Source organism: Tursiops truncatus, chromosome 8 (assembly GCF_011762595.2).
Source record: "Tursiops truncatus isolate mTurTru1 chromosome 8, mTurTru1.mat.Y, whole genome shotgun sequence".
Taxonomy (NCBI): Eukaryota; Metazoa; Chordata; class Mammalia; order Artiodactyla; family Delphinidae; genus Tursiops; species Tursiops truncatus.
Window position 1 is genome coordinate 70388013 of NC_047041.1, and position 18550 is coordinate 70406562.

The 18550-nt window shown below is 58.9% G+C and overlaps 1 protein-coding gene across 2 annotated transcripts in view; it reads left to right on the forward strand.

Moving 5' to 3' along the window:
• The first annotated feature begins 1463 nt into the window (after nucleotides 1-1463).
• Nucleotides 1464-18550, forward strand: part of KCNC1 (potassium voltage-gated channel subfamily C member 1) — a 42595-nt gene continuing 25508 nt past the window's right edge. For both annotated transcript variants that reach the window (XM_073808663.1, XM_073808662.1), the window contains exon 1: nucleotides 1464-2648. In XM_073808663.1, coding sequence (XP_073664764.1) covers nucleotides 2079-2648 — 570 coding nt within the window. In that variant the 5' untranslated portion in view covers nucleotides 1464-2078. The remainder of the gene's footprint in view (nucleotides 2649-18550) is intronic.

Genomic DNA, 18550 nt, shown 5'->3' on the forward strand with positions numbered 1-18550 from the left:
CTGCGAAGCCAGGAATCACAGCAGGGGTCTGCTCCTATCCAGCCCCCAGACACAGCGTCAGCTTCCCATCCAGGGCAGCTGAAGCCCTACGGAGAAAGGGGGGCTGTCAACGTTCACGACCACTAGAGGCAGTTGCTTCTTCTGACCTCTAAGGACAGAATGCCCTTTTCACAAGGGATCCTCACCTAAGGATCCTGGGCTAGTGTGGGAGGATCAGTGAGCTGGGATCAGGATGGCAGAGCGTGTGACACTCATGGGAGACTAGAGTCAGCCTGGAGTTAAGAAGGGCCCAGGGTCAGAAAAGGGTCGAAAGGGGTTAATAGGGGTCCAAGATTATTGGGTTTTTAGTAGAGGGCTTAGAGGACAACACAACCTAGTACAGGTGTGTGTTGTGTATAGGGGAGCGCGGGGTGTGTTATTTTGGAATCCATGCAAGAGGGTACCTAGGGAAGCGTCATGGGGGCTCCAGGTTCCCTGCAAGGGTCGGTATTGAACAGCTGCTTGGAGCGGTCAATACTGGTGCGGGTCGAGGTTTCTCTGATAGCGGTCAGGGCCGTCTTGTTTCACTAGGGAATCAGACAGTCCCTAGTTTGGAAAGACAGGGGCGGGTACCGACGCCCTTCTCACCTCGGTCTGACCCTGGGGCGCGGGTTGAGACGTCTCCCGGAGCCCCCGCCCACTGAGTGGCGCTCCCCGGGGGCGGAGCGTCGGCGGGTCCCCCGGAGGCGCAGGATCTGTGCCGGGCTGGCGCCCCCAGCGCCGGGGTTGAGGGAGGCCGGGCTCCGCGCGGGGCTGGGAGGGGGGCGCGGAATCAGGGCTTTTTAGGACCCAGCGCGGCACCTCCCTCCGGGGGCGAGTGCGGCTGCGCGCGCCGTGTGCCAGTGTCCGGAGAGCGGCGGGCTGGACGCGGACCGCGCGAGCGAGCAAGCGAGCCAGCTAACCGAGCAGCAGCCCCGGCAGCAGCGGCGTCGCGGCGGCGGCGGCCGCTCCGCGCCTCGCCTCCCCGGCCTCACCAGCCTTGCCTCGCCGCGCCCGGACCCGCCACCCCCGCCTCCCCGGTCCGACCGCCGCGGCCCCCTCGCCTCGGCCGGCACAGCCAACAGCCTGCCACAAGCAGGGCGCAGAGGCACCGGAGTCAGTGCCCGCCGGCCCCGCAGACGGAGCCCAGCCCGGAGAACCCTTTCCCGGCTCCGCGGAGCTCCGCAACAGTCCCGGAGCTGTCCCTTCAGCACCGCCGCCGGAGTCGAGTCGGAGCGCAGCCCAGCGGAGAGCCCCAGGTCCAGCCGGAGCGCACCGAGCGCAGCGCTCCGCAGCAGAAGCACGGAGCAGCAACCCTGGTGCCCCTGCCCAGGGGGCCCGCCATCTCCTCCGAGAGGCGGGGAGAAGGAGCGAGGAGGGCGGGCGGGCGGGCGCGCCCGCCGCCGGCGGGGAGCAGGCAGCCAGGCAAGGAGAGGGAGGGGGCCGGAGTCCGCCCTGCGCAGCCGGTCCACGCAGGGAGGAAGGCAGCGGGCATCCATCTCCCCCACGCCGAGAGCGCGCTGCGGCGACCACCTCACAACAGAGCGCGAATTTCCAGATTCCTTCTCCTCCCCTCCCCTCCCCCTTCCAGGGGCTGGTCTTTGACCGGCCCTGGAAACAGCTGACCTTCCCCCCAAAAGCTTTGTGTCGATTTCTCCATTTTCCCGCTGAGATGGGGACGGGAGCCCGGCCCCCCCACCCTCTTTTCCCTCCTCCTGGGGCTCGCCGCTGAGCGCCGCCGCCCCCTTCCTCCCTTCCTCCTCCCTCTCTCCCTCCCTTCTTTCCTCCTCTGCCTCCTCCGCAGCCGGACCAGCTCCCTCCCACATCTGGCGCCTAGAGACCCTGGGGATCCCGCGCACACGCCCTTGGACCAGCACCCGACAGAAAGCCCTGAGGGGCTTGAGTCGCTCTGGGGGTAGCCAGAGCCGAGGTCCTCTGTCCCCCCGACGGCTGGGGGGAGGGGGGAGGAGGTCGCGCGCCCCCCTCCCCGGCGCCAACTCCCCCTGGCGGCCGCTCCCATGGGTGTCGCTGGGCCGCGCCATGCCTAAGGAGGCGCCGCGATGGGCCAAGGGGACGAAAGCGAGCGCATCGTGATCAACGTGGGCGGCACGCGCCACCAGACGTACCGCTCGACGCTGCGCACGCTGCCCGGCACGCGGCTCGCCTGGCTGGCAGAGCCCGACGCCCACAGCCACTTCGATTATGACCCGCGCGCCGACGAGTTCTTTTTCGACCGCCACCCGGGCGTCTTCGCGCACATCCTGAACTACTACCGCACTGGCAAACTGCACTGCCCTGCCGACGTGTGCGGGCCACTCTACGAGGAGGAGCTGGCCTTCTGGGGCATCGACGAGACCGACGTGGAGCCCTGCTGCTGGATGACGTACCGCCAGCACCGCGACGCCGAGGAGGCGCTGGACAGCTTCGGCGGCGCGCCCCTGGACAACAGCGCCGACGACGCGGACGCCGACGGCCCCGGCGACTCAGGCGACGGCGAGGACGAGTTGGAGATGACCAAGCGCCTGGCACTCAGCGACTCCCCGGACGGCCGGCCCGGCGGCTTCTGGCGCCGCTGGCAGCCGCGCATCTGGGCGCTCTTCGAGGACCCCTACTCATCCCGCTACGCGCGGGTAAGTGACAACCTACCCATCTGAAGAACGGGGCGGGGAAGTCAAGGTCCTCTGCCTCCCGAGGGCAGGGGTGGATTCGAAAACTGGTGCCTAGGGAGTCAGAAGTGAAAGGGGGGTGTTTGTGCGCGCGTGTAAGCGACAGAGTGACTCTCCTGAAGGGTGACTAGCTTTGTACATATGTAAAGTCTGTGTCTGTATTACAAATTTAATGTGTATGGGTGAGTATGAATGGGTGTGTTTGTGTGTATGAGTAGATTGTGTGTGTATATTTATGTAAGTGTGGCGGTGTATATTTGGGTGGGTAAGGTATGTAGTGGGAATGAGTGAGCATGTGTGTATGTTTGAGTGTGCAGGAGTGCCTGTGTGTGCATATTTGCGTCTCTGCAGGTGTACAGGGTGAAAGTGTGAACTGTCCTTTAGATGTTGGTGTGGGCAGGGAAGCTAGAGCCCTTCCTCTTTCCCAGCTAAGGGCCACCTGGAACCAGCCAGGGCCCACAGAAGAGGGCTTGAGACCTGGTCTGCTGCCTGAGAGAGACCACCCCTCCCCAGGGAGCAGCTTCAGGCCATGGGGAGATGGCCAAGGGGGAACGTTTATGGCTAATTAATTGGTAGCTAGTTGGGGAGGGGGCTGTGATCCCTCTGAGATCTGCTCCTGGGAACAGAGCCTGACCTTCTGCCTTGTCAAAGGAGAGGGTGCTTGCGGGGGCCACTGGGCTTCTGCCTATGCTTCCTCTCGGACCTGCCGGGGCAGAGAAGGGGTCTACGGGGGGATCTGCGAGGACAAGTTTTGTGAGAGGTGGGTGTGTCTTCATCAGCCACTCCCCTTTAGTGACAGCAGCTTGTTGCCAGGGAGAAAGGGCACCCTGCTGCCGACCTTGGCCCCTCAGATGGCCTCTCTGACCACTTTCCTCAACTATAAAATGGGAGAGGGGGTCTGGTAAATTCTAAGGGTCCTTGCTGCTTTAACTGAGCCCCAAAGGGAGACACCAGTAGCAGCCATCTACGCTGGAAGCCATCTACGTTGGAAGACACGTCTTGCTTTTGCTGGGCTCTGTTCTCAGAGGCCTGAACCAAGGCTGTGGCATGAGGGGAGGGGTCAGAGTTGGGATTTAAAGCAGAGCCTCTCCCCCGTGTGTGAGCTACCCACCAACCCCCTACCAGTCCAAACACTGCCTCTGCTGCCCCACTCTCCTCCACTGCTCCACATCCCATGCCTCCTGCCCCCGGGAGCCCAGGGATGGAGGTTCGGGCAGGGGAGGGGGCAGGAGTGTCTGCCCAGCTGACTCCAGTGGGCAAAGGGGACTGGAGGGTGGGCACTGAAGTGTCCATGGCAGAGAAAGGCTGTGTGTAGGCACAGGCCTGGTGGATGTGTTACTGAGATAAAACACTCAATGTTTTAGCATCTGAGGGAGGGGGCAGCAGGTCTTATATATTAAACCTTAGCTCAGATGTGCATGTGTGTGTGTTTGGGGGAGCACAGTAATAGGGAGGGAGTTAAACCCCCTGTTTTGAGGACCCTGCCCAAGGTCACCTGGGGAGTTAGAGGCCAAGCAGGATTGGAACCCAAATCTCCTGGGACCCCATCCTCCACCGCGCTGGCCCCCAGCTCCCTGCCATCTCCAGAGTGGACTGAGACGCTCGGGGGTCTCCCCTCCCCTCCCCTCTCCTGACAGAGGCCACCAGAGCCAGGGGATTATGTAACTGGAGGCTATGGCTGAGCTGTGGGGAGGGGCAGGAGGAAGGGGACTGGGAGGTTGAACTGGCACATGTGGGGCGGGGGGGCATGCGGGGCAGAGGCCTGGGTTAGAGCAGCTGCCCATTCAGCCTGCATTTGACCTCGGACAGCATCTCACCGTGACCACCACCCCTTTGGCCCCAGAAGCAGAGTAGGCCCAACTTCCATAGGGTCCTCTCAGCTTTTGGGCTCCCCAGCAAGAGGCTGGGTCCCCCCACCCCTCTCCTTGGGCTCAGCTTTAGGGCTCTGGCCTGTGCCCCTGAGCTTCAGAATAGGCAGGGGTCACGTGGGGCACGTTCCAGCCCTCTGACCTGTCCCTCTCCTCCCACTGGCCGTTCCTCTGCTTTGGGGTGGCCGTCGCCCCATGCAGATAAATGGGTTGGATAAATGGGGCCTTGTTGGGGTACAAAACCTTACAGAAAAGTCCTGGCTCTCTCCAGTGTCCACTGAAGAGCAGATTCTGAGGGAGAAGCTGGGCAGTAGGTTGGGGGGTGGAGGTGGGTTGGAAAGTGTCGTCCCACAGCCTATCTGTGCCACCTTCCTTCCCCCGTAGGCACACAGGGCTGTTCTAGCTCCCTTGGGTGACAGATGAGGACACCGGGGCCTGCCCAAGGGCACGCAGGAACTGAGGGCAGAGCCTGGATTAGAACCCAGGCTTCCCGCTGCACGCCCGGCTGGCCTAGCTGCATTGCGCTGCCTCTCTGCAGCGCATCTGCGCAGAGCCCAGCCGGCTGCCCGCCCGCCCTGCCCCCTCCATCGCTGCTCCGCCACTGCCGTCACCTTTGTTTACCCCTCCCCACGCGGCCCCAAGCCGCCTCGGATTTGTGGGTGGGGATTTTAATGTTTATTCTGGATTCGAGACCGGAATCCTGTGTGTGACACTGTAGATGTGCATGAAAGAAAAGCTGTATGTGTGAGAATCTGTGTAAGAGAGATTCTGTGTGGGCGTGAGAGGTTCTTCATGCGTGTGAGAAAGACCGTATGAGTGAGACTCTGGGAGTGTGTGTGTGTGTTTGTGTGTGTGTGTTGAGACTATGTGAGAGAGATTCCGTGAGTCTCTGTATCAGAGAAATTCTGTGTGAATGTGAGGGAGACAGATTCTGTGTGTTTTGAGAGATGGACTTCGTGTGTGAGAATGAGACTGCGTGGGAGAGAGTGCGTATATGAGAGAGAGAGACTGTATGTGTAAGAGAGATGCTGTGTGTGTGTTTGTGTGAGAGGGAGAGAGAGAGATTCTCGGAGTGTGTAAGAGACTTGAGGCGAGTGTATTTCTGTGTGTGGCAGGCATGACACTGTGAGGCCTTGCATGTGAGGCTGTGTGCACGAGCCCATCTGTGTGTGAGGCTGTGTGGGGTGAGGGCCCAAAGTGTGACAGAGACCGTGTGTAGTGAGGGGTGTGTGAGACGGAAGCTGCGTGTGAGAACCTGGTGTCAGTGTGGCTGTGTGTGCTCGTACGTGAGAAGGCCCTGCATCGCCTGGGTGTGTGTGCCTTGAGGAAGACGAAACTCCAGACCAGCCTCCTGCCTGCTGCCTCCATCTCCTGGGACTCCTGAGCTGCCTTAGGGAGCGGTTTTGCACCCCATTCCCCATCCTCAGTGCAAATACTGCTCTAGCTCAGGTCAGTTGTTGGTGCACAGGCCAGGCAGTGAGGCCACCCCTCTGCAGGCCTTAGCGGTGGCCCTGGGAGATAGGGGCTACTTGGCTGGGGTGGAAGGTCCCATCTGAGCGCTTCGGGAGTGACTGTACTAGCTGGAGCCGCGGGTTCCCTGGCCCCTCTCTCCTCGGGTTTCCTGGGCCCCCAGCCCAAGGGGGTAAGGGGTGAGGAGGTGAGCCGGGACAGGATAGCCCAGCTTGTCTTCTGGGGTGAGGGGTGCTGTCCCAGACACAGAAGCAAAGGATGGTGATGACGCTTTGCGGCAAGGGCTTGAAGGGGCTTCCTGGGACTATGCGAGGGAGAACTACCCCCAGGGGAGGTGGCACTGGGACCAGCTTTGAGGGGCAAGTAGGAATTAGCCAGGCGAGGGCAGGGAACGGCAGTGCTACACGCAAAGCTGTGGAGATACGGGAGCAGGCAGGGCTGTGCTGGGGCAGCCCCGGCTTGAAACCTGCCCTCCTGTCTTCCCCGGGGACCAGCACCGGTCTGAGGCTCTTGGCTTTTATCTATGATTTTCATGTTGTCATCAGGAACATTGTTGTGTCAGGTCACACACCACCAATGGCAGTCCCTGCGCTGCAGGCCAGAGAGTATCTTGTGTGTGTGTGTGTGTGTGTGTGTGTGTGTGTGTGTGTGTGTGTGTGTTGATATCTGTCCCCCAAAGTCCCTTGACTTTCTAATGACAAAGAAGAGGCAATGGCCGCACGCTTGGGAAGCCCCTCCTCTACTACCCCATTGGTCAGCTCTCCTCTGATGCCAGGTCTCCGTCTCTCTGCCTTGTCCTCACCTTTTTGGGACTGATGTAGTCCTCTCCCTCCTCAAATCCCTGGGAAGGAATCTCACCCAGAAGCTGGGATGCAGAGCCCAGCCAGAGACTTCTGGGTGTCCCTTGGGTCCCGTCTGACACTGGGCTCTTGGCCTGGCTTGGCGTACAGAGGGAATGGGGACAGAGAAGCTATCAGGAACTTCCTAAGCATCTTGTCCCCCACCTCAGAGCCCACTCCCCCAGGTCAGGGCCCCACCTGGAGTCATGGTAACACGTGAAGGAGACGCATGAGCAGTGGAGAAGGGCTGGGTGTGTTCCCCTCCTGCCACCCCAAGTGCTCCCCACCACAGTGTGTCCCCCGTTCAGTGTTTTTCTCCTTCCCACGATGCTTTCACAGGTGTCCTCGTGTCTTTGAATGGTACTCCAGCCCCCCACCAGCTCCCCTCCCAGTAATGAAAATCGCAAACCAAGTGTCTTCTAGTCAGAATCTTTCAGCCTCTTCGCCTCTAAAATGGGCATAATGATAGAACGTGTTCCGGAGGGTTGATGGCAAGAGTAACTGAGTTATCTGCATCTTGGCGCAGCGCCCCAAGCCGCAGGGCCTGGCATGCAGTAAGAGGTCAATAAACGTTGGCTGCTGTTATTACTCCTTTTGGTTGGATTATCCTTTTACTTCATGACTCTCTCTAGACTCCATCCTTTGCCCTCTGTCTCCATGTCCACTGTCCTGGTTCCAGCCACCACTGTGTCCCTCAGGCCCACCTCTCCTGCAGCTTCCTGACTGCTCTCCCAGCTCCAGCCCCTGGGCCTTCCATTTCATCCTCCACTTGGCAACCACAGAGGGCTCTTCAATTCACAGATCTGTCAGCTCACCTCCTTACCTGCTTAAAACCCTTTGGTGCTTCCCCGGCCCATAATGTAGCCCTCAGGCCCTGCCTGCCTCTCTAGGCTCCTCTGGCCTGGCTCTCTCCATCACTCACTGAGCTCCAGTCATCCTGGCCTCTTTTCAGCTTCTTGCACATGCCGGGTCTCCCAGCCTCAGGGCCTTTGCATAGGCTGTGCCCTCTGGAGCACTCTTTCCTCCTGGTTTGCCCCTCTTTATCCTTGACATCCCACCTCAAACATCAGTTCCCTGGCAATGCCTTCCTGGACCCCACAGGCTGGGTCCAGAACCAGAGTCCTTCCCTTCAGAGAAGTGATCTAGTTTGTAATAAAATGTTCATTAGCAGCCTTGCTTGGTCCAGTTTGTCTCCCACTCCGGAGTCTAAGCTTCTTACATACTCAGTATAATAGGAGGTATTATTATGACACATGAGGAGGTTGAGGCCCATCCACCTCAACTGGATGAGGAGTGCTTTATCCAAGGTCACATGTGAACACGTTGCTTGGGGACTGGTTCAGAAACCCATGTCTCTAACTCCTGGCTCCGTGGCTGGGAACCCCATCCACCTTATGACACCTCAGGGAGTGTCTGGAGTCTGGTTCTCTGGGGGCAGGAATCTGTGCTCCCTAACTCTGGGCGTGCTGACATCTGCCAGAGCTTTGGAGGAGATTGGCTTGAGCCTCCCAGAGAGGGAGGCGTGTTTCCTCAGAGGTGGGGGAGGGGGGCTGGTGGGGGCTCTTTCCAGGGCCCATTGCCTGGACCAGGGATCTCGGGGCCGCCCAGTGCAGCTGAACATAGTTATATGGCTATTCTGAGCAGTCTCATGACCAGTGTATTTGCTCTGGACCAAAAGGTCAAGCTGCTGTCTCCCATCAGCCCCCGGGCCAGCCTGGCCACACCCCTGGCCTGAGCGTCCCATCCCTGGGTGCAGGCTCCAGGGAAAGGGGGGCCTGAGAGGCTCCAGGGACAGTTAGATGCCTGATCCTAGTTCAGGGGAACCACTTGTGTGGGAGGGACCACCTTTCACATGCACAGGACTGTTGGGTACTCCCAGGCCACCTCTAGCCACTGCCCTCGTCCGGTGGAGGAGGAAGAGGCTCAGAGCGGGGAAGACACTTGCCTAAGACCACACAGCCCATCAGCGAGGCTTGAACTCACACCCCAAGCCTCTTGGCCCAGGACCTGGCTGTTTGCATTTCTTTGGGCTCTGTTTTAAAAGAATATCAAATCCTACCTGGGCACACTGTTCTCCTTACTTACACCTCTGATTTCCTCCCTTGAGTGAGGGAGAATCTGCAGTTACCTGCCCTCCCACCTCCCTTCCCCACTCCCCTCCCAGGGCCCAGTACAGCTGGTCAAGACCTCCCTCAGCCATTCAACCCAGACTTGGTCCAAATCCTGTTATCATCCCCCAAGCAGGATTTTCCAGAAGCCCCTTCCTTTCATGAGTCACAGTACTAATGGCCGCTGTTTACTGAAGCACTTACTATGTGTCAGACAGCCTTAAGGGTTTGATGTACATGTTCTCATTTAATTCTCATACAAACTCCCATGGAACTGTATCATTATTATCACACCAATGCCACAGATGAGGCTGCTGAGGCTCAGAGAGGTTAAGTAACGTTTCCAAGGTCACTCAGCTCACGAGTGGTGGAGCGGCATTCAACTGTGGGTCTGCCTGACCCCGGAGTTCTGTCCATAACCACTGGTCAGTACTGCCTCCTGTCACTGTTGCAGGGATGCTGGGGTGTGTGGCTTACTGTGGCTCAGACTCGGCTTTCCTTCTGGGTCCCGTCCTCCCTCACCAAACACTCTTTCCCAAAAACCTGTCTGGGAATCCTGCTCAGAGAGTTCTAGCCCCTGAACCATGGCAGGTGAGGGTCCAGCCTGGTGGGGTAAGAGGGTGCTCTGGGAGCCCCCAAGAAGAGGGTTTTCGGAAGGGGCCTCTACTGCCCCCACCAGCCGTGCAGGCAAACAGCAGGGGGCTCGGGAGGCTCAGAAGTTAACAGGCAAGAGGTGACGTATGGTGAGCATGCTGGCTCCTCAGCTCGGCATTCAAGGCCTTCTGCTCTGGAAGCCGGCCGTGCGTCCCGCTGCTCCCTTCTGCCGGGCTCCCCGCTGGCCTCCTCATCTTCAGCCCTCATTCCAGCCTCTAGCTTTTGGCTCATCCATTCCCTCAGCGTCCTTTCTAGTTTTTGCTGAACATGGAAGCCCATCCCCCGAGGTCCCTAAGGCTTGGCCTGGCTGCTCCTGCCCTCACTGACCTCCTCTGGGAGTGAGGGGTCTGGGTTGGACAGGAAGTCCCCAGGCTTGCATGATTCCAGCTGGCGGTCAGTGGGTCAGCTCTGGGGGCCTGTGGCTGGGGACAGGCAGGCCCTCAGGCTTAGCACCCACCCAGGGACATGGAGAGATGAGGCCACAGACAAGACCCCAGTCGTAGGTATCAGGCAACTACACCAGAGCAAGATCTGTACCCAGGCCATTAAGCCAACCAGGCTTCCGTAGGCAAGTTCCATCGCCCCTTCAGGCTGCAGTTCCTCTCCCTGTGAAAGACAGAGGACCTTCTAAATGACCACCAAGTCCCTTCTCCAGTCTGACACTCCAGGAGTTTAAGAATTCCAGGCTTCAGCTTCCCGGAGGCACTGTGGGAGCCAGGTTAGGCCTTCCCTATTTCTCCTTCCACATCCTCTCCAGGGCGCATGCGAGCTCTCCCGGTACCAAGCGGGCAGGAGCCCAGGGATGGGGGTCTCAGAAGCTTCCTCCGACATTCATTCAGGCCTGCTCTCATTCCTTCATTTAAGGCATAGTAAGCCCGTCCTGCCGGGGGTCGCCACGGACGCGGGGCCCCTGTGAGCCATCAGGCGTGTAGACTCATCCAGCCCTCTCGTGGCACAGCCCCGGGGGTGCCACCTCTTTCCAGTGTGCTTGCTCAGGCCCAGGGGGTGGCACCTGCCGCCCTCTTCTCCAGGCCCTTCTCTTGGCTGGCTGCCCTCCAGGAGCTGCAGAAAGGTGCACTCAGAGACGAGAGGCTATGCCAGGCAGTAGGGGCTGGAGCAGAGTGTGGGGTCCAGCTCCACTGGTGTAGGGGCGCTGCAGAGAGGGGGGCAGTGAGCTGTTGCTGTGCTGGATGGGCCGGGGCTGGGGTAGGGGTGTTTGTAATAGTTGCTATGGGGGCTGCAGGGGTGTTTGCTGGAGGACTCCCACCCATGGGTGACTCTCAGTTTACCTCGGATGCTTCAAAAGGTCAGGCTCCTGGGCTCTGTCCCTGGAGAATTTGACTCTTAGATCTGGGAGGAGGTGGTCAGGATGCTTACTCCACTCCCCGGAGAAGCTGCTACTCAGAGGGGGAGGACCTGCCGTGGGGTCTGGGACGTGGGGGCTCTTGCTACTCAGTGTGGTCCTCTGACCAACAGCATCCCCATCACCTGGGCACTTGTTAGAAATGAAGAGTTTCAGGCCCCGGGCCCCCACCCCCAGATCTACTGATTCAGAATCTGCATTTTAACAAGATCCCCAGATGAATCATACGCACATCAGATTCTGAGAAGTGCTGAGGCAGGAAACGGTTCCCAGTGGAGGGGAAGTATCAGGACACAGGCCTGGATGGGCGCGTGCGGGCTGACAGAGCTTCACGGGTCAAGACATTGATCTTTCCTCACGCCCAAGACATTGACATCAGGGCGATGTGCCTGGGGGGGTGATGCCCCAGCTCAGTAAATGACAGCCGCATCCATCTGGGTGCTCAGACCAAAAACCTCGACACCGTCCTTGATTCCGCTCTTTTTCTCACGCATCAGCAAATCCTGTGGTCTCCCAGACCCACATCACCTCCACTGCTACCTTCCTGGCTGAAGCCGCCATCTTCTCTCCCCTGGATCACTGTGAACCGTCCCCCCTGCTTCTGCCCTTGCCCACACCTTCTGCACAGGGTAGCCAGGGCCCTCCTGGTAAAACACTCGTCAGATCTGGCCACCGCTGGGCTCTGCTCGTTCTGACTTCTGGTCTCACGGGGGGAGAAGCCCCGGTCCCTGCGAGGGTTATAAGGCTCCGCACGAGCTGCCCGCACCCCACCTCCCCCCCCTGCTCTCCTGCCGCTCTCCTACTCAGCTCGTCTGGCCTCCTTGGTTTTCCGCCGGCACCGTGCTTCTGCTTCTGCCTCAGGACCTGTCCTCTTGCCCTGCTTTCCACCTGGAGCCTTTCCCCTCACTATTTTCTCCCTCGCCTCCTTCAGGCCTGGACTCTGATGTCTTCCTCTCGGACTGCACCCTTGCCTTCCCTTCCCGCATTTTGTGCTTTCCCGTTTTCTCCTTGGCGTTTAACACCATCGAACCATATTCTACTCACTTACCTTGTTTATTGTCTCTTTCCCTCACTAGAATATAAGCTCCAAGAGGGCAGGGACTTCTGTCTCTTTTACCCGTTGTTCTGTGCTTGGCACCTAGAACAGGGCCGGGCACATAGCGGATGCTAAATACGTAATCACTGAGAGAATGGATAAGGAGGCCAGAGTTCAAGGCCTAGGTCAGACATCGGCATGACGCCTTTGAGCCTGTTCCTGGCTGTCCTACCCTTCTTTGCCTCACCTGGGAACACAATTCCTCCATCCCCCCAAGCCTGGAGCAGTGATGGAGAGGCAGAGGCTGAGGCAGTGATAGGAGAGCTGTAGTGCTCTCATCAGGACGTGGGGGGCAAACCGCAGTCAGGGCAGTGTCCCACTTGCTGCTGTCACCACCCAGGGCCAGATGAGGCTCTTCACGTCCTGGCCCTTCCATCTCTCCAAACTCCTGCTTCACTCTGCATCGACCCAACCACTACCCACAACCAGAGCTCAGAGGCTGAGAAACTATTTCCGAAAACCAGGACGCACAGCTCTTAGGATGGTGACGTTGCAGGGACACCGAGTTCCCAGGTACACTTGGTCCAGCCTAATGCCCACGTCTGACTTCCCTTGGGACTCTGTTTCTCCTGAAGGCCAGCCAGGTTCTTTTCCTCCCTCTCCCTCTCCCTCCCCAACTCCTTCTCCGTCCACCTCCTTCCCTCCCCTTTCCCCTATCATTGTTCCCTTTCCTCTGTCAGCTGTGTTTGTGGGAAGTTCTAGGCATTAGTTAGTGGTTTTCAATATAGACTCTTCCCCTCGAAGGCCTAGGATGCTTTTTGTCCCAAATCCCCCTGCTTAAAGCCTCAGTCATGTGCTCAGTAGAAAGTGCATGAGCTTCAGCGCCGGTCCCCACTTCCTGGCTACCTGATGTTGGCAACATGCCCTGGAGCCCCATTATCTCCTAAGAGTATGTATGGCCTCTCGAGCCAGGAGGCCTGCATTGGAATCCCGGCCCCACTTCCACTTCCCAGCTGTGTGACCTTGGACAAGTTCCCTAACCTGTCTGTGCCTCAAGAGAGGGATATTAATAGCACCTGACTCACAGGGAAGTTGGGAGGATTGAATGTGTTAAGCACTTAGCCCAGAACCCGAACCATAAGTGCTTAATTATCGTGGGTTCCATTATTGTCTTTTTAACAGCGCTTGGCTTTAGAAGAGCCAAGCCCTCACCTGTTCACCACCTGCTTCCTTTCTTCAGCAACTGACTCTCCCTTCAAATACCTCTCTAGGGATCCCCTCACCTACTTGGCCCCGGGGGCCACTTCTTCCAGAATCTGTCTCCCAGGGACCAGATTTCAGTGGTCATCCTGGAAGGCAGGCCTGGGTTCTCTCTTGGTCCTGCCACGAGTCTGCTGTGTGTCATGGGCGGGTCATAGCCCTCTTCAGAGGGCTCAGTCACCCCATCTGTTGTCTTGGGCCACTCGGCCTCCCTCACCAGGTGTCAGGGGAATGAGAGCGATGGATGATGGAACTTCCACCTGCGGGGGGAGGAGGGAGGGCCATTGACATCAGGCTCTGATCGGGAGCCAAGCCCGGGGACCTGAGATGCTGACAAGTGTGCCCGTGTGGTGGGGCTGGTGGACAAGAGCCATGCATCACAGCTCAGGGCGCTGAAATGTCTCCTCTTTACGGGGGATGCTCAGGCACAGGCAGCAGTGGCAGCGGGGGCCAGGCAGACCCCAGGAGCCTGGGGGCTAAGGCCTGGGGCTCCTGCTGGCGCCACTGGACAGTAGCCGTTCTGAGGCTGGGCTGCCCCGCCAGACCAACGCCAGGCTGGGTGGGGATAAGCTAATGGTAGCTGGGGCAGCCCCACACAGCTGAGCTCAGGGGGCCTCAGGAGCCAGCCTCACTGGGCCCAGGCTCTGATGCTGCTTCGGACTGGGCCACAGCAGCCAGAGGAAACTCACTCAAGCCTGTGCAGGGCCTCGGACGCCCCTTCCACCCTGGCTCAACCCAGACCCTTCCCCTGCCAGCCTGGCGACCCTATTCCTGCTCTACTTTGGCTCCTGCCTGTGAGCCCCTGGCCCACTGCCTGTGATGCGCCCGCCCACCACTTCCTTCCTTCCCCATCCACAGTGCAGGAAGGGACTGCTCTCCCTATACCCCTACTATCCACATAAAGACAGTCTATGTAGTTCCCCTGTCAGGGGCTGCTGTTAGCACTCATTCATTCATTTCACAAATATTTATTGAGCACCTACTTACTAGGTTGCTGGCACTGCTCTAGAAGCTGGCAGTAGAGCAAAGAATGAAACAGTCAAAAATCCCTGTCCTCAAGAAACTTACATTCTCACGCAGGGAGAATAAAAAGAAACAAATGGATACATGGACTATACCCTGTGTCAGATGGTGAGGACAGCTTTGGAGATAGAAAGTGGAGGGAAGACACAGGAAGTGCCAGAGGTGGCAACTTAACTCATGTGGCAGGGAAAGCCTCCCTGAGCAGGTGACATTTCAGCAAAGAATTGCAGGCGGAGAGGGAAGGAGACATGTGGCATCTGGCGAGCAGGGCGAGCAGGACATACAAAAGTCCTGAGCGGGCGTGTGCCTGGGGCTCGAGCACAGAGGGAAGCCAGCGTCCTGGGCTGGGCTCGGAGAGCCAGGCAACGGCGGGAGGTCAGAAAGAGCAGAGCTCCCCACAGCCCCCTCGGGCCCCCGACAGTGGGCACCGCCTGTGTGTACCCTCCCAGCTCTCAGCCGCGCTCATGCCTGCACTGCCGTCCCCTCCCCTCTCATGGCCACAGGGGCTGCACAGTCTGGACCTCCAGGGAGCCGGGCCTCAGGGAAGGGCTCCTGCCTCACCACAATCCAGGGCCTCCGTCCTCCTCTTCCTAAAGGCCAGCTGTGCCCAGGGGGAGACGCTGGGGCCACACAGGGCTGCCACCAGGCTGGGGTGAGCTGCTCTCTGAGGGGGTGTGGGGCTGGAGGGAGACTGGAGGGGGCCAGTGGTGAGGGGCCCTTCCAGGCAAGGGTCCTGTCGGCACTTTCCGGTGGCAGAGCCCTCGCTCCGGGTGCGCCGAGAGACATGGTTAGTGTGGTGGTGACGGGCCAGACTGGAGCCAGACTGCGGGGCTCCGACTGCCAGGGTCCAAACCTGGCTCCGCCGGCCGTGAGCCCTGTGACCTCGTAGGCCTCGGCCACCTCGGCTGCAAAGGGTGCCCTGCAGACGCTGGCCTCACCTGCCCGGGGGGTTCTGAGAACAGGGACCTGACGGCTCTGAAGACGGTCGCCGTAACGGTGGGGGGAGGCTTCGGTGGTTCCCCGGGGCCCTTCTCTGCCCATGCGGGTGGTAGAGCGGGGAAGTGGGACTCCCTTGGGCCTTGTCACCAGGGCAGGACTGAACGTATGTCAGACCAAGCCTCCCGCCAGGGCCACCATCTTAGCACTTAATGTTTTATGTTCAACCTCAGGGGCTCTCTGAGCCGCTGAGAGGAACACGGTCACCCGCTGGGTCACCTGGAGGCAGCCAGCGCCCCGGGCCGAGGGCAGGGCTCTTGGAAGCGCATGTGGCTGTCATCTGCTAAGGGCCAGCCCCGGGGCAGTGTGTTTCTCCTCGTGTTGCCATGGACGCTCCTAACTTGGCCCCTGAGCAGCCCACACCCCTGGAGCATGGCCCTTGTCCTTCTGGGTCTTAGCACCCTCATCTACAACGCGTACATAAGGGCATCACCTGCTTCTCAGGGATGCTGGGAGAATCCACTCAGACCAGAGGCAGAAGGGTAGTTTGTGAGAGAGAAAATATGGTTCAGAACAAGGCTGTATGTGGGAGGAGACCAGACCCCAAGGGCAGGGGGAACGTGAGGAGGGGACAGGGTAGAGGCGAGAGCACATGGCCAGGCCAGGGTTTTGGTGCCCCTGCCTCAGGGTGGGCTCGGGCAGGTGGCATCTGGCTGAGCCATTTCCTCCTGTGAAATGGGGAAGAGTCCCAGAGGGGCAGAGCCCCAGCACAGAGCCTAGCACGTGGGAGGCACTTAGCAGGTGTTGGAGCTGACTGCCTGGGGCACATCAAACCTGGTCCTGGGTTCAGATTCCCCAGGGGAGCTGATATAAGGAGGTCCTGGATGAGCCACAGAGACAGGGAGGCAGGCCGTGGAAGCCTCGTCCGGTAGCCCCATAACGTCAGGGGCACGAGCCGCTGTCACCAATGATATATTTAGTGACACAAAGATCAGAAATGCCAGCTGCTGGCTTCCCTTCTAGGCGGCAGGAATCGTGTCTCCCGAGGCCTGGGGGTCACCGAGAAGATATTTTTTCCCTGACGGGCAGTCTGGGGATCTGAGTAAACGCCTCGGAGTAAGAAATCACTGTGGTTTGTACTGACGTGATGCGTCTTTCCGCTTTCATGGCTCTACGCAGACCCTGCTGTGCTAGCCTAGGAGATCCCACCCGTCCTGTCTTTGCAGACTGCCCAGCCCTGGCCTCCAGGCACACCAGCCGTTCCCCCAGGATATGCCCTAGTTCCCCTGCCTCCTGCCTCGGCTTATTCTGTCCGCTCCACCAAGAATGCCCTTTCTTCCACCTCTGCATGGCTAAGATGGAGCCGTCCTTCAAGGGCAGCTTGGAACAGGCTTCCCCTCTGGAGCCTTTCCCGATTCCCCTCCTGAACAGCTGCTCTCCCAGAGGACTTTTCCTGCCCTTGACCCCGCTACCCTATTGGGGTGACATGTCTCCCCAACCCAGCTGCAGCTTCCTAGAGGACAGGACCACCTTAAGAAATGATAGTGCCTGTTACATAATATGGAATCAATAAATCTTTGCTAAAACAATGTACCTCACAACAGCCCTGTGAGGTAGAAGGATTAGATATTATCCCTGCTTTATTGAGGAAGGGAAACATGGCCAGGTCTTCTTGGGGAAAGTAAGAAGGTAAGCTAGAGCAGTGCTCGTGTTCCTTCCTGTGCTCTTATGTTTAGGTTCCGTGGTCAAGAATGAGGTAGTTGGATGGACAGATGGGTGATGGACAAGTGGATGAAAGAATGGATAAAATGATGGGTGCGTGGGTGGATACGGATGAATGGATGGGAGGAAGGATGTATGAAGGGATACCCAGCTGGGTGGGTAGCTTGGCGGATGGGTGAACAAATGGATGGATGTGAGGGTAGATGGATAAATTTCTAGTCTCTTGGCTTCAAGGAAGGAGGGGAAGTCCTACCTGTCACTAAATGAAAACATCCTAGAGGACGGGGTTTGGAAGCTGAGGACTTCAGGGTGGAAGGCAGGATGGAGCCACCCAGCCCATGTGTGGGTTTGCTGGATGTGAGGATGGTTTGTGGAGTGAGGGAGCTGAGAGCTGGGGGCAGGGACTGACCTGAGGGACTGGCTCAATCTCAAAGGTGAGAGGCTCTGATGGAGCAGACCCAGGACAGGCTGGAGAGAAGTTACAGGCAGAGCCATGTGACAAGGAGGAGTTTTCCAGACAACCTGCGGCCACTGGAGGGCAGGCAGTGAGTGGGGGATTGGCCTCTGAACCCCAGGCCGCACTGAGCATAGCTGTGATTTCAGTCTGTTCCGGGGTGGGGAGGCCACTGTTCCTCCTCAGGTCCCCAGCCTTGGCAAGCAAGCCCCCCGATGGCTCTGGCAGGACGTGCTCAGCCCCCTGGCTGAAGAGGGGCCCCTCCTGAGGCCCTGGACGGCCCTTGCTCAGGTATACTAGGTCCACGATCACCCAACTGCTTTTTTGCATCAATTCCCAAACTCTAGACGTGAGCTCCAAGACTTTCGTTCTAATTGCCTAGCAAGGGCCAGTCAAGGGCCCACAGACACAGGGGGCCAAGAGTTGAGCCTGGCAGGGCCTAGTGGCTTAGCTGGGAGCTAGCTGGGAGCAGACTCTTCCAGCTGGAGCTAAGGCTCTCCCTTTGCACAAGGCACAGTGCTGAGCACTCCAGGCCCCCTCCCCAAGCCCCGCTCTAGTGTTCCCCAGCAGCGGGCTGCACCCCACCCCCATCCACCATGCACGCGCGCGCACGCGCACACACACACACACACACACACACACACACACACACACACACACACACACACACACACACACACACACACACACACACACACACACACACACACACACGCCCCCGGCGATCTCCCTGGGAAACCAGGTCCTGATGAGAGTGCCTGGTGCGCTGCTAACCGCTCATTACAGTCACAGCTGCAGCTAAGTATAGTTCCAGTACACACAAGACCAAGACAACAATGGAGGGAGAGTCTATCCATAAAACAGCTCTGCATGCAAACACACAAACATCTGCACACGCACGCTCCCCACACTGATGCACACTGATGGCCTCGGACACTCAGGAACCCAAAATGGCACCAACACGAAGTTTCATTCATTCACTCAGGCATTCATTCAATCAGCGTTTGTTGAGGGGCCAGGAGAGTGGTTAAGAGCGTGTGTTCTGGAGTCACACAAAGCTGGGTTTCGGTTTCTAACTCCATCACCTCCCAGATGTGTGGCCAGGGCCCAGAGCTGCCACCCTGAGCCAGCCT